At 43.5% G+C, this 22,096-nt stretch overlaps 3 protein-coding genes across 3 annotated transcripts; all 3 read right to left on the reverse strand.

The window, feature by feature from the left end:
- Positions 1-1,106: 1,106 nt before the first annotated feature.
- Positions 1,107-9,799, reverse strand: LOC309356037 (olfactory receptor 4N5-like; the record flags this gene model as incomplete). Its single annotated transcript, XM_081887219.1, has 2 exons — positions 9,722-9,799; positions 1,107-2,068 (listed from the first exon to the last, which is right to left on the reverse strand). The coding sequence occupies exon 2, from the start codon at positions 2,049-2,051 to the stop codon at positions 1,107-1,109; it is 945 nt and encodes a 314-aa protein (XP_081743345.1). The 5' UTR covers positions 2,052-2,068; positions 9,722-9,799.
- On the reverse strand, positions 9,513-10,681 carry LOC309354514 (olfactory receptor 4K14-like). Its single transcript, XM_081884692.1, has one exon. The coding sequence runs from the start codon at positions 10,532-10,534 to the stop codon at positions 9,575-9,577; it is 960 nt and encodes a 319-aa protein (XP_081740818.1). The 5' UTR covers positions 10,535-10,681; the 3' UTR covers positions 9,513-9,574.
- A 6,650-nt stretch (positions 10,682-17,331) lies between these two features.
- LOC309356175 (olfactory receptor 4K14-like) lies at positions 17,332-18,199 on the reverse strand. The gene has a single exon (XM_081887351.1). The coding sequence runs from the start codon at positions 18,123-18,125 to the stop codon at positions 17,349-17,351; it is 777 nt and encodes a 258-aa protein (XP_081743477.1). The 5' UTR covers positions 18,126-18,199; the 3' UTR covers positions 17,332-17,348.
- Positions 18,200-22,096: the final 3,897 nt, after the last annotated feature.

The raw sequence follows: 22,096 nt of genomic DNA on the forward strand, positions 1-22,096 counted from the left end.
TCTTTCCTCTGCAAAGCGGTCTGCGCTGTAGGGATGGGGGAGAAATTCAATTTGCATTGGATTTTAATGCAAAGCTAGCCTAATCCATGTTTTCCAAAATAATATGCAAACCAAAACACAGCTCAGTTCTGAAATTCACACTTTTTGAAGACTATTCTTCAAAATAGCTGCCCCTATGCTTAAGGATTTATAAGGCAAAAGCCACACAATAATGAGGAGTCTGGTGTGAATGTTCCCTTATTAAGCCAGTGTGCTGTACTGGTTAGAGTCTCAGACCAGGACCTGGCCTCCTAGGGTTCAAATCCCCAATCAGCCATGAAGCACACAGCCTCTCAGCCTAACCTACCTCACAGGGTCGTTGTGAGGCTAACACAAGGAAGGGGAGAGCCACATATGTAACACTGAGCACCTTGGAGGAGAGGTGAGATTCAAATTCAATTAAAAAATAAATAAAATGAATTTCCATTCCTTGTCTGCGTCATGATGCTCAGCATTTGCAACGTGGTAAAGAAAATGAGGCTGGGTAGGTTCAGAAAAGAGAGGAAGACTTCTCATTGGATCAGCTGGTAAAAATGGCCCTTGACCACCACCACCAGCAGTCATGGTGCTATTTCAAGTCTTTGATGTCCACAATTCAAGTATCTCCAATTTAAGGATAGGACTTTGTAAGCAGTTGCCGCTGGTGCTCACTGGAACTGGTAGGATAGAAGGCAGGGAGGCCAAGCGTACGTTGACTCATAGCCAGTGATTGGCTGAGGCAGAACCAACTGCTGTATTTCTAGTTTTGTCCTCGTCCTCATCCCTTCTGTGATCTACAATGGTAACACTGAGACTAAGGAGGATGAATCTTCTAGGAAGGGTCAGTCCCTGTAGGCTGGTTGCAAGTGAGCAAGTGGGGGCTGGCTGACAGCAGACTGAGGTTGGCCTCCACTGTTGATAAGTCATCTCCCTGAGAACCCCTCATGGCTATGCTGGGGTGTTGGTGGCCATGCTGAATCCCAAGTGAGTTTGTGATGCTCAAGTCAGTTGCTTGAGTTGGGGAACAGAACCATTGCTCTGTGCACCTGGCAAGAGCATAGGCCAGGATCCCAGAATCCTCCTGGAATTTATACTGATCCTGGCCAATCCACAGGCCAACGTTTGCCCAACAACCTCCACATGGCATGCTTGATTTCCTTGTTCCTCAGTGTGTAGATCATGGGGTTCAGCAAGGGAAAGACCGTGCTGTGGAAAATAGCAACCAGCTTGTCCAGAGGGGAGTCCTGGAATGGGCGGCAGTACATGAAGATGGCAGGGCCAAACATGACAACCACGATGATGATGTGGGTGATGCAGGTGGATGCAGCTTTGCTCTTCCCTTCGGTGGAGCCCATCCTCACCTTGAAGAGCAGGACCACGTAGGAGATGATGAGGAGGGTGAAACTGATGAGAGCTGAAAGGCCACTGTTGATGAACATAAAGAACTCCAAATCATAGGTGTTGGTGCAAGCCAATTTGACAATCTGGGTGATGTCGCAGAAGAAATTGTCCAGCTTGTTGGGGCCACAGAAGGGGAGTGGGATGATGAGAGCCACCTGGATGATGGAGTGAACAAACCCTAAGCACCAGAATACCACTACCATGGCCCCACAGATTGGAATGCTCACCAGGCTGGCATAATGCAAAGGGTGGCAAATGGCCACATAGCGGTCAATGGCCATACCAAGGAGGAGGAAGACCTCGGTTCCCCCCAGCCAGTGGAGAAAGAAGAGCTGGGCCATGCAGCCCCTGTAGGAGATTGTGTTGCTGTTGTAGAAGAAGTCACAGAGCATCTTGGGTGGGGTGACGGAACAGTAGCAGATATCCAGGAATGCCAGGTTGGCCAAGAAGAAATACATGGGGGAGCTCAGTCGTGGGTCACTCTGGATAGTCACAATGATAAGGATATTTCCGGGAAGGATCAGAGAGTAGAATAGAAGGAAGAGGAAGAAGAGGAAGAGCTGAGCCTCTCGTGCCTGTGAGAGTCCCAGCAGCACAAACTCTGTCACCATGGACTGGTTCCCATGTTCCATATTGCGGCTTCCACCTGCTGCAACCAAGAGTTGGGATGGGGGGATACAAGGAGTAAATATGAGCAAAATCAGAGTGAATCTTGCCATTTTTAAAAGGCACTCATTATCCACTTGCTTGGTTTTTTAAAAACAAAAAACAGGGGAAAGGTCAGTGGCACTCCAGTACATTTCCGAGCACAATTCAAAGTCCTTGTGGTGACCTTTAAAGCCCTAAATTGTCTTGGCCCTGCATACCTGAAGGAGCGTCTCCACCCCCATTGTTCAGCCCGGACACTGACGTCCACTTCCAAGGGCTTTCTGGTGGTTCCCTCACTGAGAGAAGTGAAGTTACAGGGAACCAGGCAGAGGGCCTTCTTGGCAGTGGCACCCTCCCTGTGGAATGCCCTTCCAACAGATGTTAAGGAGATAAAGGACTACACAACTTTCTGAAGACATTGGAAGGAAGCCCTGTATAGGAAAGTTTTTAATGTTTGATGCTTTGCTGTGTTTTTATTATGTTGGAAGCTGCCCAGAGTGGCAGCTTAACTTTTTCAAAACACTATGACTTTCGGCCAACCATTTCTCAGGTTGGTGGTTCAGAATGGTCAGCTGATTATCTCTGTGGGAAATATACCAAAATGCATTATATTGGGGAAAATTCCTTCCAAAATGTGTATGTTTTTCATAACTACATGCAAAAAAATGTGTTTATTAGGAGAAATTTGCACTGAAAACCTGACAAATTTTCATGAGGATTTTAATTTTTTTTAATGTGCGAATTGCTGCAGAAATATGGAGAACAGAATTTGTAATTGGAAAAATGAGAAACCAAAATTAACAGATTCCTCCATATCTAGGGATGAAATACTAAACAGTTTGGTTGAAGAGGGGGAAAATGTATAGTGTGTGAGGTTTCTTTTTTCTTCAGCAGTGTTGAAGAAACAGGGATAAAGACAGAGAAAGGGAGTGTGGCTTAGGAGTTTAGGAATAACTTGCTAAAGTGTGGTGCAAATTTAGTGATGGGCTGCCCTACCTAGCCGCTCTCTGAATGCCTGATGCTGTCTGTGCTGTCTGCTTCATTCTGTGCACTTGTATGCACTGTGTTCTGCTTGTCTCTTTGTATGTAAAACTAACATGAGAAGGTTACTATATGAGTGGACTGTTAGTATTTTAAGGGATGGATTCAAGTGCATACTGGAAGTTTAGCTCTGTGCAGTTGAAGTGGAATAAAGGGCTCTGTTGCCCTTGCACAACAAATCCATTTCGAACAACAGACTTTTTGCAATTTGGAAAGTGAAATGGAAATGCATGAAAAGTGTGGGATGAACAAATAATTAAGGGAGGACACCCCACAAGCAAATCAGAATGAATACTCAATCAAGACCGGATGTAGTCTAACCTCTGCATAAGCTCTGTACAAACCAATCAGGGTGAATGTTCAATAAACTGATTCTCAGCCAAGCAAGTCTTTTTTTGTAATTGATTCCTTATTTATTTTATATATTTCTCAGACTTTGATTATACATCATGCATTTTCCAAAACAAAACAAAACAACAGCAAGACCCCCCTTTTTCTCAGGACTTCCCAGTTCACCCCCCATGGCATTCTAATCAAACTTTATTTTGCTGCATATCCTTTTCTTCCATCCTATTTTATTCTAAAGGTAAAGGTAAAGGGACCCCTGGCAGTTAAGTCCAGTTGCGAACGACTCTGGGGTTGCGGCACTCATCTTGCTTTACAGGCCAAGGGAGCCGGTGCATGGAAACCAGAGCAGCGCATGGAAATGCCATTTACCTTCCTGCTGGAACGGTACCTATTTATCTACTTGCATTTCGACGTGCTTTCAAACTGCTGGGTTGGCAGGAGCTGGGACCGAACAGCGGGAGCTCACCCCGTCACGGGGTTCGAACTGCCAACCTCCCGATTGGCAAGTCGAAGTGGCACAGTGGTTTAAACCACAGCGCCACCCGCGTCCCATTTTATCCTATAAACAGCCTTTATTGGCTGTCACTGCTGCTCTTACTGTTATTCCTACTCGTAAGTTAATTTAAATATTATATCTATTTAAATATTCTCCCAAGTATTTCCACTCATCCTTTATCTGTGTTTCCTCTTTATTTCTTATTTTCACTGTCATGTATGCTAGTTCTGCGTATTCTATCAATTTATTTTGCCATTGATCTTTGGTCGGGATGTCAAGCAAATCTTTTGATAGAGATGCACTAAAACTCCTCAGCTGTCAGCCTTTAAGGAAGCAAGGAGGCTGTATCAAAGCATTAATTTACAATAAACCATTAGGTCAAAGCAGTTTTTTGTGCTATTCATTTCTTGAATAGATCATATTTTTTCTGCCTTGCCTTCTTCTTCCATGTTTAAGATGTGCCCACCTTTTACACTATTGCTGAGAGAAACCAGGATCTTCATAGCAAACATTATACTTATTAGAGTTGAGTAGAGGAATCCTTCCTCCCTCCCTCCCCATTGTTATTGCTTAGTTCAATTTTGCACACTCCAAACAAATGACACTTCCAAAATGTCAGTATTTTGACAAACACAAAACAGATCTTTAAGTTTGCACAACTAAAGTTGACTTAAGGGCTCTGTCATCCTAGCACAACAAATCCACTAAAAAAGAAGAAGAATTGGACTGTTTGCAGTTTGGAAAGTGGCATGGAAATGCATTCAAAAGTGTGGGGTGAACAAATGATTAACATGAAGATGCATGAAAGCCCCACAATGCAGTTTGATTGCTCATGGTTATATAACTGCCCCACAACAAATCAGAATGAATGCTCACTCTAACTTCTGCATAAGTTTTGTGCAAGCAAATCAAGATGAATGCACAATCTGGAGGAGCCCAAATACTCAAAAGTCTGGAGCAAACACATACGGTTGGGAACTGGTTTGATATGGGTTTGGTGTTCTGGAATAATGGGTGTTGTTCACAGACAAAGGGATTTCTGAGATTAAAAATATTACCAAAGCCAAGAACTAGCTCAGACACTTACCTGGTTCCCATTGATAAAGGGAGAATGGGAGGCATTAGGAAAAGTAGAAGGGATCTGGAGAACTAAGGTTTCTTGAAAGCAACGTAGCATCCACATTCTTCGGTGGGATAGGGAAGGTATCCCCCCCCCCACCCCGTTCTCAGGTCTGTATCACTGCTCACATCTTTATCTTCTCTGAGCCCAGGAGGTATGTTGCTCACTGAAGGAAGAACAGGACTTGTTCTCATGATGGCCCTGGAGGTGAGGCCAGCTCCATACCTTGGGGACCTTGTTAAAAACTAGAAATCAGCTTGAGAAATTGCATCTGCGCCTCCTGTGCCCTTCTTTTATCCCAAGGGAGGGAAAAACTGAGCAGGGAAACAAATGAGGCCAACGGCAGCGCTGGATTTTGGGCAGTAGTCCTCCTGCACAGGGTGCTGAGCCAAGAGGGTGCATTACAACAACAACAACTTCTGTTTTTGTCAGCCTTTTGAGTAGATCCACAAAAAAGCAACTCTACTGAAAGGAATTATTGTGAAAATAGGAAATATTTAGAGGGGGTGCCAAATTTTATCATTGCTCAGGGCACCATTGTCAGGAGCGCATGCAGGAGCCAGGCCCTGTGACCAGTAGGACTTTGCAGGACTGGGGCCTTCCTAAGTTTGTTCTGAAGAGGCAAGGTGTGGCAACACAGGTGAGGCCAATTGGTAACTCACAGCACCTGGTGGCAAGAGCCAGGAAGGGATATAAGGTCAGCATTTCCCTTCGGCTCTTTGCCAGAGCAACATGTTCCCTGACTTGCTGTGTTTTGTTCCTTGACTCCTTGCTTCTTGATCCTCGGACCCCTGACTTTGTAACCCCTTGCTTCTTGATCCCTGGACCCCTGACTTTGTGACTCCTTGCTTCCTGATCCTCGGACCCTTGGCTTCCTGGCTTCTGGACTCCCGTTCCTGTTCCCACCCTGCCATCTTGCCCCCGGTCCTGATGTCCCCAGCCGGGACTTTGATTGCCCGTGAACCGGACTGTGACAACCATCCTGTCAAAGTCCACTCTGCTTCCAAATTTACCAGTGTGACTTTGCTCTAGGTTAGGAAACTCTTAGCTTAGGCTATGTGTGAGCTGACTTCTGTCTTGTATGGTCTGCTGTTCTTTCATTTGCTTAGGAGCTGACAATAACAGGCGGTTGGCATTCTGTGGCTGATGGCAGGGTGGGAATAGGAACGGGAGTCCTCATCGGGTTATCCCCCCCCCTTTAAAGAAGAAAAGGAGTAAGTGCCCACTGAATGAGCCCAAAGCTTCCTGCTCTCACAGTGGCCAACCAGATGCCTGTGATTATTGCACAGGACCTGGGTGCAATAGCCTTCTTCCAACTTGCTATTTCCATTAACTGGTCAGAGGCATACTTCCTCCATCTGTGGAGGTAGAACATACTTATTAGGGTTAGTAGCCACTGATAGCCTTAACCTCCATGAATTTGTCTAATCCTCTTTTAAAGCCATCCGGGTTGATAATCATCTTGTGGGAGTGAATTTGACTGGCTATCCACACAAAAAAATCAGCATAGTGATTTTATTCAAAGCATCATGCTCACAAGCTTAGCACAAATGTCACAATAATGATCCATCTTACAAGGCAGTTGCAGAAACAACTGAGATAATGTTTGTGAGCTTCATGCAAAGGAATGACCAAAAATAAATGAGACTAAATGGCCACTAGGAGGCATTGATGCTTCGTAAATGGCCAGATTGGAATACAACGAAGCCGGTCAGAAGGCTTTGAATATGCTGCTGTTTTTTCAAGATTTCACTTCCATTTAGGTAGGCTAGTGCAGGGGTCAGCAACCTTTTTCAGCCATGGGCCAGTCCATTGTTCCTCAGACCATGTGATGGGCCAGACTATATATATTTTTTGGGGTGGGGTGGGGGAATGAACGAATTTCTATGCCCCACAAATAACCCAGATATGCATGTTAAATAAAAGCACACATTCTACTCATGTAAAAACATGCTGATTCCCAGACCGTCTGTAGCCCAGACTGAGAAGGCGATTGGGCTGCATCTGGCCCATGGGCCTCAGGTTGCCTACCCCTGGGCTAGTGGCTGTGAAGGAAAGAAGGTTTTGACTGGCTGTTAAGTGCTGTGCCCAGCATTAAACACAGATGTGTGGAAGGTGACCTAAGGCTGGCACAGGGAACCTGTAACTTTCCAGATTCTGTTGGACTTCAATCCTCATCAGCCCCAGGCAGCATGACCAATTATCAGAGATGATGGGAGTTGTGGTCTAGCAATATTTGGAGGGTCACAGGTTCCTTGCTCTTGCCTGGAGGGGAGCAATTCTTAAAGGGCATTTCCTCGCAAATAGTGAGTGTAGAATATTATGACAAAGGAGAAAATGAGAGAGGATATATTATGGAAGGGTGCTGATATTTGTTACATTAAAAATGCTTTAATCATAGAATCAAAGTTGGAAGAGACCACAAGGGCCATCAAGTCCAACCCCCTGCCAAGCAGGAAACACCATCAGAGCACTCCTGACATATGGTTGTCAAGCCTCTGCTTAAAGACCTCCAAAGAAAGAGACTCCACCACACTCCTTGGCAGCAAATTCCACTGTCGAACAGCTCTTACTGTCAGGAAGTTCTTCCTAACGTTTAGGTGGAATCTTCTTTCTTGTAGTTTGGATCCATTGCTCCGTGTCTGCTTCTCTGGAGCAGCAGAAAACAACCTTTCTCCCTCCTCTATGTGACATCCTTTTATATATTTGAACATGGCTATCATATCACCCCTTAACCTCCTCTTCTCCAGGCTAAACATGCCCAGCTCCCTTAGCCGTTCCTCATAAGGCATCGTTTCCAGGCCTTTGACCATTTTGGTTGCCCTCCTCTGGACACGTTCCAGTTTGTCAGTGTCCTTCTTGAAGTGTGGTGCCCAGAACTGGACACAGTACTCCCGGTGAGGTCTGACCAGAGCAGAATACAGTGGCACTATTACTTCCCTTGATCTAGATGCTATACTCCTATTGATGCAGCCCAGAATTGCATTGGCTTTTTTAGCTGCCGCGTCACACTGTTGGCTCATGTCAAGTTTGTGGTCAACCAAGACTCCTAGAACCTTTTCACATGTACTGCTCTCAAGCCAGGTGTAACCCATCTTGTATTTGTGCCTCTCAATACTTTACATTTCTCCCTGTTAAAATTCATCTTGTTTGTTTTGGCCCAGTTCTCTAATCTGTCAAGGTCATTTTGAAGTGTGATCCTGTCCTCTGTGGTGTTAGCCACCCCTCCCAGTTTGGTGTCATCTGCAAATTTGATCAGGATGCCCTTGAGTGCATCATCCAAGTCGCTGATAAAGATGTTGAATAAGACCAGGCCCAAGACAGAACCCTGTGGCACCCCACCTGTCACTCTTCTCCAGGATGAAGAGGAACCATTGATGAGCACCCTTTGGGTTCGGTCAGTCAGCCAGTTACAAATCCACTGAGTGGTAGCATAGTCAATTTAAAAATAAAGAAAAACCTAATGGACCAATTAAAACCTTCTGGCCCTTTGTTTTGTTACAGCCCTCCTATTATTATTTTTTTGTAAACTATAAAATAAAAAAATATTTCATAACAAGAGAGATTGTACTGCCACACATTCCTTATTTCATTTTAAGAATCTATGATAAAACGTTCCCTGTCTTCACAAACAATAGGCTCTCCGTGTCCAGGTAGAATTTTCTTTTAAAAATCTACTCCTACAGACACAAAAGAAAATACTGGTGAATTTTCCCTTGGGAATGCTGTCAAAGTGCATGTTCACCCATGAAAAGAGAGTTTGTGTACAGCTAGGGCTGTCTGCTAAAAAGCCTGTGGGCTTTCTGTTGTGACAGCATATTATATCTTCTAGGAGTAAAACAACAGTACTTGCAATAAGTAACCCAAACCACTGAAATGCCTAAGGAATAAACCAATGGTTTATATAAAATATCAACCACTTTTGGTGTTTGGGCAGAAAGATGGTGTATAAATGCAATGCAATGTAACGCAGTCAAGGAATAATATATTTATTAAAACTGCCTATTTCAAAACATCTGATGTGCTTGGCAGACTGAAAGACTGAGATGGCCTAAATATAAAAAGCTGACTCTTTTTAGTCCTGAAGGCATATTCATCCTTTGCCAACTGACCAGGGGCTATGGTCACTTCAACTCTCTCCCTCTCCACAGCCATGCAGCTTCCCTGCCGATGGTCAAACTGATCAGCAAGGAGGGGGTGATTTGCATCACCATTAAGGCGCAGGGCCGTTCATAAGGTTGATGGAAGTAAATGCTAATTTTATAAGTCCATGTGTATTTTTCACTTGTGGTAGTAAGTTTGATTGTTCAGCAGTGTGCTGCGTAACGAAGTGCTTCCTTTTCAGCTCCATTGGATGAACCTGGGTTCTGGAATTAGGAGAGAAGGAGGAAAACTTATCCCTGTCCACTTTACCCACACCTTGTGTGCAAGGGGAACTGTAAATAAAATAAAAGTTTGCTGCTTTTTTGTGTCAGCCATCACAGGGGGCCTCTGCAAGCTGCCTAATGGCAGGCCTGGCCTTGAGTGGAAACCCGTCCAGAAAGCCTTGACAGAAGACTTCCCAAGGCAGCCTTCATCTCTTTGTTCTTCAAAGCATAGATAGCTGGGTTCAGCAAGGGGGTGATGGAAGTGTAGAAGACAGAGAGTACCTTATCAATCATGAACCGGGTGTACGGACGCAAGTAAATAAACATAATAGGTCCAAAGTACATGGTGACCACAATGAGGTGAGAGGTACATGTGGAGGCAGCCTTGGTGGTCCTTTCAGAAGAGGCCCGGGAGCAGACTGTGTAGAGAATGAATCCATACGAGAGAAGCAAGCCAATGAAACACACCAGTGACAAAATGCCACTGTTGGTCACCATCATGACCTCCAGGGGGTAGGTGTCAGTGCAGGCCAACTTGATGACCAAGGGGAGGTCACAATAGAAGCTGTCCACCTGATTGGGTCCACAGAAAGGCACATTAATGATGAAAGCCAATTGCACAGTAGCATGAAGGAGCCCACCAGCCCATGAGGCAAGGAGAAATGCCATGCAATGGCGTCGGTTCATGAGTGAGGCATAGCGGAGAGGATGGGAGATGGCCACATACCGGTCATAGGCCATGACTATCAGCAGGAGCATCTCAATGCCTCCAAAGAAGTGGAGGCAGAAGATTTGTGTCATGCAGCCATGGAAGGAGATGACATGGTGCTGGGCAAGGTAATCAAAGAGAGATCTTGGAGTGGCAAAGGAGCACAGGCAGAGGTCCAGGAAAGCCAAATGAGCCAGCAGAAAGAACATGGGTGAGTCTGAAAGACGGTGATCCCTGAAAATCGCGAAGATGATGAGAGTGTTGCTGAAGAGAGTACCAATGTAGAGGAAGAGGAAGAAGACAAATAAGATGAGTTGGAATTCCCTGGTTTCAGAGAGGCCCAGTAGGACAAACTCGGTCGTCAGGGTCTGGTTTGACCACAGCATTCCCTCCTTGTGTATCACTGTGGAAATTGGGCAGAAAGGAGAGAGTAATAAGATACTTGCTTCACAGTTTTAGGTGAAATCAGCAAAGGGTGTGTCTTGTGTGTCATTCTTCTCAGCTGGGTGCTGAGACTCCAGTCTGAGTGGTCCATACATAAATAAATAAATAAATAAATAAATAAATAAATAAATAAATAAATAATAATAATAATAATAATAATAATAATTTTTATTTATATCCCGCCCTCCCCAGCCGAAGCCAGGCTCAGAGCGGCTAACATCAAATGTATAACACATTAACATGTGTACATGTGTAAATGTATAACACATTATTGCAGGACTTATAGTGATTCAGACTGTTCCCCGATCTAACTTACTATTGTTTGTATGAGGAACCAGGGATGGAGAATATGTAGCTTTTCAGGTGTTGAGGAACTCCAACTTCCTTTCTCTTTGACCACTGACAAGGCTGGCAGTGGATGAGTCCTACCAATATCTGAAGGGTCATAGGTTTCCTGTCTTTGATTTATTTATATGTTACTGCCTTACATTGAGTCATAGTTGGAGCAATGAATAAATCATACATGCCACAAAAAAGAAAGGCTGACTATCCAAGGTGCAGTTTGCTCAAGTCCATCAGTTGTGTGTCAAAGAAACCATCAGGCTTAGGTACTGGACAAGTGAGAAATTGCTTAGAAATGGACACCATATTGAGAAACTTGCAATCATACTCCCTCATGTTTTGAATAAAAGAAGGGAATTGAATAAAAGAAGGCATTCTGGACCACATTTTGTAATATTATTAGAGTAAAAAAAGAAGTATGTCAAATCAATGCTTGAGAAATAGAGAAAGAATGTTGCAGAGAATAGATGAACAAATAAAACTAGTGGAGGTTCCGAAAGGAGGTGAATTGCAAAGGTTAAACATAAACAACCAAACTGAAATAGAGAGATAGTAATAAGAGTCATGGGAATGAAGTAACTTCCCAACAGATTTTTTTTATTTCTTTACTTTCTCTCATGCCCACTGACTTTTCTTTTATTCCTTTTTCTTTTTTTTTCTTTTGAGGTCTTTTCTTTATTTCCCCCCTCTTTAAATTTAAATTTATATACTACCGTTCATTCAAAGATCTCAGGGCGGTTGAACTGTACAGACTTCACCTCATCTTTTGTATGCCAATAACAGAATGAATTGAATTCCTGCTCCTGTAAATACCAAAGGGTGAAATTCCCATAATAAAATGTGTGGGAATGCAAGTTCATTGAGAAAGGAGAAAGTCAATTTTATATTTCTTCAGAAAACTAGTGTAGGTTTTTTTATGTCTTTTAGAAAGATCAGAAGCTGCCATATATTGGGTCAGATAGTGTCCATTTAGCTTAGTACTTGTCTACATTGACAGGAAGCAGCTTTTCAGGGATTCAGACAAGAGAAAACTCACAACTCTACTTGGAGATTCTGGGGATCAAACCTGGGACCTTCTGAGTGCAGATCAGATGGTTCATCACTGAGCTAGGCCCCTTCTCCATCTTATCATAGAATCATAGAGTTGGAAGAGAGCACATGGGCCATCGAGTCCAACCCCCTGCCAAGCAGGAAACACCATCAGAGTACTCCTGACATATGGTTGTCAAGCCTCTGCTTAAAGACCTCCAAAGAAGGAGACTCCACCACACGCCTTGGCAGCAAATTCCACTGTCGAACAGCTCTTACTGTCAGGAAGTTCTTCCTAATGTTTAGGTGGAATTATCAATTCCTCTAAAATATACTGTCCTTCCTAAAGTTTTGTCTGCACACCAACTATACATTTTCCTAAGAAACAGACCATTTCCCAAAAGGCAATATAACCCTATAGGGTGCCTGGAGCACAGAAAGGCCATTGGAACTCTTCAGAGCTGAAGGAGGAGATTGAATAAGATTCTAGGGGGGTGTTAGCCTCTGGAGGAGACCATGAAGAAGAAAGCAGGAGCTGTGCCCTCACAATGCAGTTTTTATTTAGCACCACCTCCACCACTACTGGGTCAGGTGAAAGAAAGTGGATCTCAGCACCGTGAGAAGCAGATATGACAGACGTTGAATGTACCCCTTTGTCTACCTTCATTACTAAACTGCATCCACTCCTATTGTGCTGTTTAAAGACTGGCCTTAAAATTGTACGCCCAACTGAGGTTTCACTTTTGCTTCCTCCTCCCTTTTCACATCTATCCTTGACCTTGGTTCCACCCCCCCCCTTTCTAATAAGGTATATTTCAATAAATGTGGGGTGGTGAGTTTGAATCCAGATCTTTTCCCTCCTCACAGTTGTTTGAACCCTGCTCCCCTTGTTCCCTGCACATAAAAGGTTGTTGGAAATGAAAGTAGAGTTGCCACAGTTATCTATTCTTGGTGACACTCTGACGGATCTAATTTTGTAGACGTTAATAGAAGAGAAGAGAAGAAAATGTTGCTCTGTGGAGTGTCTCAGTGTCTTAGCTACCCAGCTACCCATCTCTCCCCTCCATTCTCCCCCTCCCAGTTTTCCATCTCCCCACTGCCACCACACAATCCCAGAAAAGGATGTTAGAACTCTTGTGACCACTGGGCATGTTCAGACCTCACTGGGCTGTTTTGAGGTGGATTTTGTTTCCCCTCTTTAAGAAGACCAGGGAACCCTCTTGGATCAGGCCAATGACTCATCTAATCCAGTGTACTACTCTCACAGTGCCCAAACAAACTCTTTTGGGAAACCCACAAAGGAGACCTGCACAGAAAAGCACTCTCCCCCCCTCCTGCATTTTCCTGCAGCTGAAAGAGTACTCAGCTAGTTGGTCATAAGTTGCATTCACATGTCAGTTTATTCCATTTCTCTGCATTTCTCTAACTGTTCATTTGCACATTATATTTGAGCTTTCACACAACACAAAAGCTACTTCCAGAACTATAGTTGAACATAGCAAAACCTTGGTGCTAATTTCTGTGCTGTCTGCTGGCAGAAAAAAATCCTTTGCAAATAATACAGAAACGAGGGCTAAACATCTGCTATACCCTTCTATAGTTCTGGATGTGGTTTTTACATTGTATAATGTAATGTGAAAATTAACAGTCAGGGAAACACTGGGGAAATGGAATGTACCACTATGTGTATAACAGCCAGTGTCTGACCTGGAAAGGTAGTTCGGAGTTGTCATGTCCTTATATTCTCCCTTAGAAAGGAACACCACTCCCCTAACCTCAGTATCCCAACAGTATGCTGGGACGAATCCATTCCAGATCAGGCTGTGGTAATCTGAGTGTTCTGTCTTCTGACAGTGGTCAAACAGATGCCTATTAGAAACCCACGAGCAGAACCTGAAAGCAGCAACAGCTATCTTCCACTGTTGTTCTCCAACATTGAGATGCATGCCACCTTCGATACTGGAGGTATTATGTATAGTCTCCAGTGTTCTGGATGGAGAATTGCATCCCAACAAGGATGATCAGTCTCTATGCTGCCCCTATGCCCATGAACAATCTAGCCACCAATAGGCATGTGGAGCTCTGGAGATAGAGAGGGTGAGAGAGCAGATCAGCAGATAGAAACTGCTGGACAGCTCCTTGGAGGAGTCTGCAATATGTCATTTTCTGCTGAGTTTCGCACCTGCATTTTGGAAAAATCTAATACACCCTCAACTATTTTTTCACCCACCTGCAAAGCCCAGCAGATATTTCTTGAGGTTTTCAGCAGCAATTTCTTCTACTCAGGATCAGCATCAGTTTGGAGCTGATTGATCCGGTTCCATCTGTTGCCTGTGAGTGCTATGCACATGAGACATCTCTGGTGATGATCTATCTGTTCCAAAGGCTGAACAGCAAGTCAAGAGTAAATTGTGTGTGTGTATGTGTGTGTGTGTGTGTGTGTGCGATTAATTGCTCATTCTTTTTGAAAGGGGACTGCATTCGTTGGTGCCTTATCTGCACTTTCTGCTCTTGGGGAGGTAGAGAAAAAAGTAATTATTTGTCACTAAGGAATATGGTACACAGCAGTCCACAGGGGTGCACTGTGTGTTCGTTTGACTTCTGGTTTGGTTTCCTGGGTAGATGGCAAGGGATCAAAAAAGGTGGTAAGAAGCAAAGGTTTGATTCCCCCACAAATTTTCCAAACGTGTGATCTCACCACCTCCAGCAATTGACTAATATCCAACTGTACCTATCAGGAAAGAAGGAAGGAAGGACATGTTATTAAGTGGAGGACAAGATAATTTGTGGCCATCCTATTTCCCAAGTGCTCAGACAATCCACCACCAATATTACATGTGCCTTTAGGAACATATGTGCATACATGATTCACCCATGAACCCCAAAACACACACGTGTGAGAGGTGGATATGTTGTGGGAGTCAAACATATAATGGCTTGAATGTGTGCCTAAACAATTCCAAACCAAGAAATTCACAACACAGAGAATTTCAAAAGCAAACTTTTATTACACTGTGGTCTTGGAAAAAAGAGATCTCAGTTGTTACAATCTAATCAGTGCAGTACAGTCACAGGTTTCTTTTAATCCTAGTATCCTAATACATGCACACTCCTAAATCTAAAGAAATAAGAGTCATTTAAAAGGACAAAACAAAACGAATGTGCATAACCCTTAGTTATAGGAACCCCAAGAAATTAGAATAGAATCCAGTGACCTGTATTGGACTTACAGAGGTATAAGTAAGGAGAAGTCAAATTTGGACTTCCCCATCCATCCTTCTAAGAGTGGAGAAAGGTCCACAAGGTTGAAACCTCCCTTCAGTATGGACTTCAAGTCTGTTTCAATGTGTATTGAAATAATTAATTTCTTGTTAGTAGCATCTTGGTTTGTTCCTATATCTGACCATATATTTACTTGGACTCTAAATTAAAACTAATTCAATATTAACCCCATTGCACCATACGTTGATTTGGGTCTGTATACTGGCTGGCTTTCTTCTGGATCTTCCCAGGTGGGGGGATGAGGGCGGAATTGAGCACAGCCCTAGAATTTGTGCAATTTCTTGCCTTAGGTACCAAAATAAAGTCACTGGTATTCATAGCTCCGTACAGACTGGGACCTGGATACCTGATTGATAATCTTATTCCTTCTGTACCAACTGGTCATTGCAGGTCATTGTGGCCCTTGAGATAGAAAATTCTACTTAAATATGAAGAGTCTCTTGTCTGTGCAGACATTTTTATTTAGACAAAGCTATACAGATGTATATAAAGTTTGTATGAGTTGTAATTTGTTTTAGTCTATTCCATGGGTAGGCAAACTAAGGCCCTGGGGCCGGATCCGGCCCAATCTCCATCTCAATCTGGTCCGCGGATGGTCCGGGAATCAGCATGTTTTTACATGGATAGAATGTGTCCTTTTATTTAAAATGCATCTCTGGGTTATTTGTGGGGCATAGGAATTTGTTCATTTTTTCCCCTTCCAAAAGATAGTCCAGTCCCCCACAAGGTCTGAGGGACAGTGGGCCGGCCCCCTGCTGAAAACGTTTGCTGACCACTGGACTCTATAGTGGTTTAAACCTTCTGTTTGTTTTAAATTATGGTTGTAAAAGTTTTATTGAAGATTTATCATTTTTTGTAAAATGGATTTAGACAATCAGTTTCCTGGAACTGGTCTATGACCACCCAGTCAAAAACCTTGCCCTGGAAGGGGAGATTAGCAACTGGCCAGTAGATTTTCTGAATCCAATGAGGGTTTCTTGAAGAGTGGTTTTACTACTGCCTCTTCAAGCAGGCAGGGACCATCACCTCTCAAAAGGAGGCATTCATTATCTCCCTGGCTCAGCCACCTATCCCCTCCTTGCTAGTTTTTATCATCCATGTAGAGCAAGGATCCAGAATACAAGTGGTCGTCCTGACTGATCCAAGCATCTTTTCCACTTCCACAGCCTTACTAACTAAAACTCATCCAACACAACAGGACTATACAGTGCTCTGGACACTACATGATATTCATTTGCTATAACAGCAGAGTGAAGATCCCAGTGGATACAAAATAAATCACTGCATATCACACTTATATTCTAAAAAGCTATCTGTGGCAGAGCATTCAGCAGAGAACAGGAAAGTTTAATTCTGTTACGTACTGCTTACCTTCTGGAAGGTGCTTGCATAGGAACATCCTGAAACCAGCCGGAATGAATGCCGAGTGTTCTGATTCACCAATCTCATTCTACACAGGGAACACACCCCTGCAGCTTACCCACCTATATATAACCTTAACCCTGACAACTCCTGATGACTTGTGGTGGTCCAACCCAATACAGGGCAATCTGAGACTATCTCATCCAGATACAGCCTAAACCGAGATTGGCCCAGTTTGGTTCAGCCTTCAGCCAAATCCAGGGCAGAGCCCTGACAGAGATGTCTACTGTTCCCTTACGCATCACCAGCCATCTAGTCCAACATCCTGTTTTTACAGTGGCCAGCCATGTCTAGGAGAAACCTACAAACACAACACGAGCTGGACAGCATTCTCCCAGTCATGTTCCCCAAGTAATTGGTATTCTAGGGCATATGGCCTCTGATACTGGTAGTAGCATAGCCATCAGGAGTAGTAGCCATTGATATACTTAACCTCCATTAACTTGTCTAAACAAGACCTCCAAGTTGATGGCCCTCACTTGTGCTAGAAAATTGTGTTGTTCAGGTGTGTGTTGTCTAAAAAAAGAATGTCCTTTTCAGCTCCACTGGATTAAGAGGAGAACCACCTCTCATCCACTCTCTGAACACTGTGTACAAAATGCTAGAGATGCAGTAAATTAAATAACTAACAATGTTCTGCTCTTTTGTGACACAGAGAGGAGCACCTCATGCTACCTAACATCAGGGCTGGCCCTGAGAGGAAACTTGCCTAGAAAACCTTGAGAGCAGACGTCCAATGGCAGCCTTCATCTTCTTGTTCTTCAAAGCATAGATAGCTGGGTTCAGCAAGGGGGTAATGGAGGTATAGAAGACAGAGAGCATTTTATCAATCATGAACTGGGTGGATGGACGTAAGTAAATGAACATAATGGGCCCAAAGTACATAGTGACCACAATGAGGTGAGATGTACATGTGGAGGTAGCCTTGGTGGTTCTTTCAGAAGAGGACCGGGAGCGGATTGTGTAGAAAATGAATCCATACGAGAGAAGCAGGCCAATAAAACACACCAGTGACAAAATGCCACTGTTGGTGACCATCATGACCTCCAGGGGGTAGGTGTCAGTGCAGGCCAACTTGATGACCAAGGGGAGGTCACAGAAGAAGCTGTCCACTCGATTGGGTCCACAAAAAGGCACATTAATGATGAAACCCAGTTGCACAGTAGCATGGAGGAACCCACCAGCCCAGGAGGCAAGGAGAAGTGCGATGCAATGGCGTCGGTTCATGAGAGAGGCATAGCGGAGAGGATGGGAGATGGCCACATACCGGTCATAGGCCATGACTATCAGCAGGAGCATCTCACTGCCTCCAAAGAAATGGATGAAGAATATTTGTGCCATGCAGCCATCAAAGGAGATGGCTTGGTGTTGAGCAATGTAATCAAAGAGAGATTTTGGGATGGCAAAGGAGGACAGGCAGAGGTCCAGGAAAGCCAGTTGACCCAGCAGAAAGAACATGGGTGAATCTGAAAGGTGGTGATCCTTGAAAATTGCTGAGGAAATAAGAATGTTGCTGAAGAGAGTAGCCACATAAAGGACAAGGAAGAGGATAAATATGAAAAGTTGGGCTTCCCATGTTTCATAGAGGCCCAGCAAAACAAACTCAGTCACCATTGTCTGGTTTTTCCACATCATTCCCTTCTTGCATATCACTGTGTAGACTGGGAAGGGAGAAAGGAGACAGTAATGAGATACTTCCATCACAGCCTTATGTTAAATCAGGAAAGGGTGTATCCGTGTGTTAGCTGCTGTTATTCTTGGCTGGGGTCTGAGTGCTCATGCACACTTCCATTTCCCCTGCCATTTTACCTGGGAAAACCCATATTTTAGCACTGAACTGTCACAAACAGCGATAGGGTTTTCTGTGGATTGCTATTTATTGCAATTTGGTGCTAAAGAGCGGGTTTTCTGGAGGACAGCAGCAGGCAAAGGCAAAACCACTTAGACAAATGCCTAAAAAGCATGGGAGAAGCAGAAAAACACTTGGAAGTGGTCTACACACACACACACACACACACACACACGTTGAGTCAGAACATTGGTCCATTTAGCTCAGTCTAGTCTACACTGTCTGGCAGGGGCTGTTCAGATCTTTAGGCACATGAACATTCACAAACCTATCTGGGACCTTTTCAATGTAAAGCTATGCTCTACCAATGATTTATTACCCTTCTCCATCTTTCCAGTTCCCCTAAAATATACTGACCTTTTGCCCAATGTTTTGTACATTCACACACCTCCAACTCAGCAACTACCCACCTTCATAAGAAGTAGACCACTTTCCAAAATGCAACGTAACCCTGGGTAATGTCTGGAGTATAAGTTTTTGGGACTCTTCAGAGCTTCTATAGAAGAGATTGGGGGAGATTCTCAGGAGCGTTACCATCCACAGATGACTGCGGAGAAGAAAGCCTGAGCTGCCTAGTGCTCTCACACAGCTCTTGACTTAGTGGCAGCTCCACCACTAGGGTGGGTGTGACAGAGACCGCATGTCAGGATTCTGGTTTCAGACCTGAGATGCTTTGAATGTACCCCCTTTGGTCATCTTCATAATTGAACTGCATCTGCTCTTATTGTGTTGTTCAAAGGTTTACCTTTAAAAACCATCCAACTTAGCGGCAATCACTGACTCCTGAAGTACTTTCATCTGCCCTGAATGAACTTCATTGGTGTTTTCTGAAAGATTATTATTATTATTATTTTGGTATTTCTCAGGGTTCCTGTTTTGGCTACAGTTCTGCTGGTGCTAAGATCACTATTAGACAGCACTGTAGAACTTACAACTATAATGGTGTGTTGTGAAAAGTGAAAAGAACTAGCTAGACAGCTCTGGGGTAGCCTGTGAGATTGATTGCTTCTTTGTATTATGAAAACCAGTAAGAATAAATTATAGACACACACAAAGGCACACAGATCTCTCAGTAACTTCTACCCATGATAACATGTTCAGAGGCAGAAGAAAAAATTCAACAGAATTATTAACAGGCCAGATACATTATCATGTCCTGTTTTGTGACTCCTTTCCAAAGAAGCACCTTTTGGGACACTGTCAGAAGACAGATTGCTCAGATAAATGGCCAGAGGATGTGCTCTCATGGCAGCTTATTCCATCGCCAATAGAACAATTTTAGTGCTAATTTCCATGTTATTTGCTGCCAGAAAAAAATCAGTTGCAAACTATGGAATTGAGGACTGAACCCACACTATAGCTGTCATTTGAAAAGTGTATTTTCCATCATGTGAAAGCTCCAATGTAATGTGAAATTTAATAATGATAAGGAAAACACAAGGAAAGTAGAATAAATTGATACGTATATACAAGCCACAGCCTGATCTGGAATGATACCTGATTTCCCAGTTTCTTACAATCTGCCTTAGCAAAGGACTCCACTTCCCTAACCTCAGTATTCCAACAGCATGCTGGGACTGAACCATTCTAGAGCAGGCTTTGACCATCTAGCACAATATTCTGTCTTCTGGCAGTGGTCAATCAGATACCTAGAAGAAACTCACAGAGCATGGGTACAGTAGTCCTCTCCCGCTGCTTTGCCCTGGTATTCAGAGGTATTCCACCTATGGTACTGGCAGTTTTGAATGGACAATTACATCCTAATAATACTGACCATTCCCCATGCTACCCCTGTATCCATCTGTAATCCAGCCACCAAAAGGCATGTAACTTACTGGAGTAAGGGAGAGAAAAAGAAACACCAGCAGATGGAAACTGCTGAGGAGCTCTTGGAGGAGCTGTAGTATGCCATTCTTCCCAGAGTTTCACACTTGCATTTTTATTGTTAAAATAATTCAGCATTAATACACACATATTGCGAATATACAGGCATACAAACATACATTTCATACAATCCTTAAAAATATTCAGACATACCTACATTCAGTCCCACAGATAATTCCTTTTCCCATCACCACCCCTCACCCCACCTTTGTGTTAGACTTCCAATCTACTCAATTGCAATTTCTTTCCACTTCTATTACTTTCTTTCACACACCTTTAACCTAATTTCATGCTTCTAACACATTGTTATCCATCTTATTTAGTTGCAAAACCATATTGAAAAATCAGAACTCCTATTAGAATAAACAAGTCCTGTTTAAAATACTGAAATACTAAATAAGCATTTTTGAAAAATCTAATACACTCTCAACTGTTTCTTCACCCACCTGCCAATCCCAGCAGATATCCACTGAGGTTTTCTGCAGCAACTTCTGTTCAGTTCAGTATCGGCATGGAGCTGTTTGATCCAGTTCCTTCTGCTGCCTGTGAGTGGTATGGGGATAAGATCCCTGTGTGGATGAGATCTCTGCTTAAAAGGCAGGATGAACAAGCAAATCAGGTGCAAATAGTGTATAGTGTGTGTGTGTGTGTGTGTGTGTTGATGTGTGCTGGTAATTGTAATTAATTGCTCATTTTCTTCTGATGGGGGCTGCATTTTCTGCTGCCTTATCTGCTTCTCTGCAGCTAATTAGAAAAGTAATACTTTTCTGGTAAGTGTTACACAGCTGATCTCAAGGGTACATTATGTGCTAAGATTGAGTTCTAATTTGGTTTCCTGGGTACATTGCAAGGGATCAAAAAAGATGGGGAGAAACTGGGGGATGATTTTCTCTCCTTTTTCCAAATGTGTGAGCTCACCACCTCCAAGATATGAAGTGCAAGATATGAAGTGGATAATAAGATTAGCAAGAACATTTTGGGTTATTCCATTTACCAGGTGTCCATTTAGGAACATAAGTGCACACATGGCTTATCTGTGAACCCCAAATCAATATAATACTGCTGATTCTTTGACAAAGGTGTTGCAAAGACAACTGAGATAATGTACATGAGCAGTATGTAGAAGAATAAATTTTAGTAAATTTACTTACTAAAATAAATGGAACTGAATGGCCACTAGAAGAGGAGGAGGAAGAGGAAGAGGAAGAAGAGGAGGAGGAGTTGTTTGGATTTGATATCCTGCTTTATCACTACCCGAAGGAGTCTCAAAGCGGCTAACATTCGCCTTTCCCTTCCTCCCCCACAACAAACACTCTGTGAGGTGATTGGGGCTGAGAGACTTCAAAGAAGTGTGACCAGCCCAAGGTCACCCAGCAGGTAGGCTGGCATTGATGTTTTCTGAACAGCGTCGTAGGAATATACTGAGGCCATGTGAATATGTCGCTTTGATGTCTTCCAGATTTCAGTTCCATTTAGAAAGGCAAGCAGTTGTGAAGGCTTTGTTTTCAGAACCTGTGGCTCTCCACATGTTTTTGTGCTTCAATTCCCATCAGCTGGCTTAACCAGTAGTCAGGCATGATGGGAGCTGTGGTCCAGCAACATTTAGAGGTCCACAGTTCCCTGCTCTTGTTGTCTGAAGGTGAGCAAATCTTTCCTCCTGAGTAGCAGGTGGAGAATATTATGACAAGATGAGAGA

The sequence above is a fragment of the Podarcis melisellensis genome (assembly GCF_964234715.1).
Source record: "Podarcis melisellensis genome assembly, chromosome: 13".
NCBI lineage: Eukaryota > Metazoa > Chordata > Lepidosauria > Squamata > Lacertidae > Podarcis > Podarcis melisellensis.

Excerpts from the sequence above, each read along its gene's own strand:
- LOC309354514 (XM_081884692.1), bottom strand. The coding sequence starts at position 10,534 with ATGCTGTGGTCAAACCAGACCCTGACGACCGAGTTTGTCCTACTGGGC.
- LOC309356175 (XM_081887351.1), bottom strand. The coding sequence starts at position 18,125 with ATGTTCTTTCTGCTGGGTCAACTGGCTTTCCTGGACCTCTGCCTGTCC.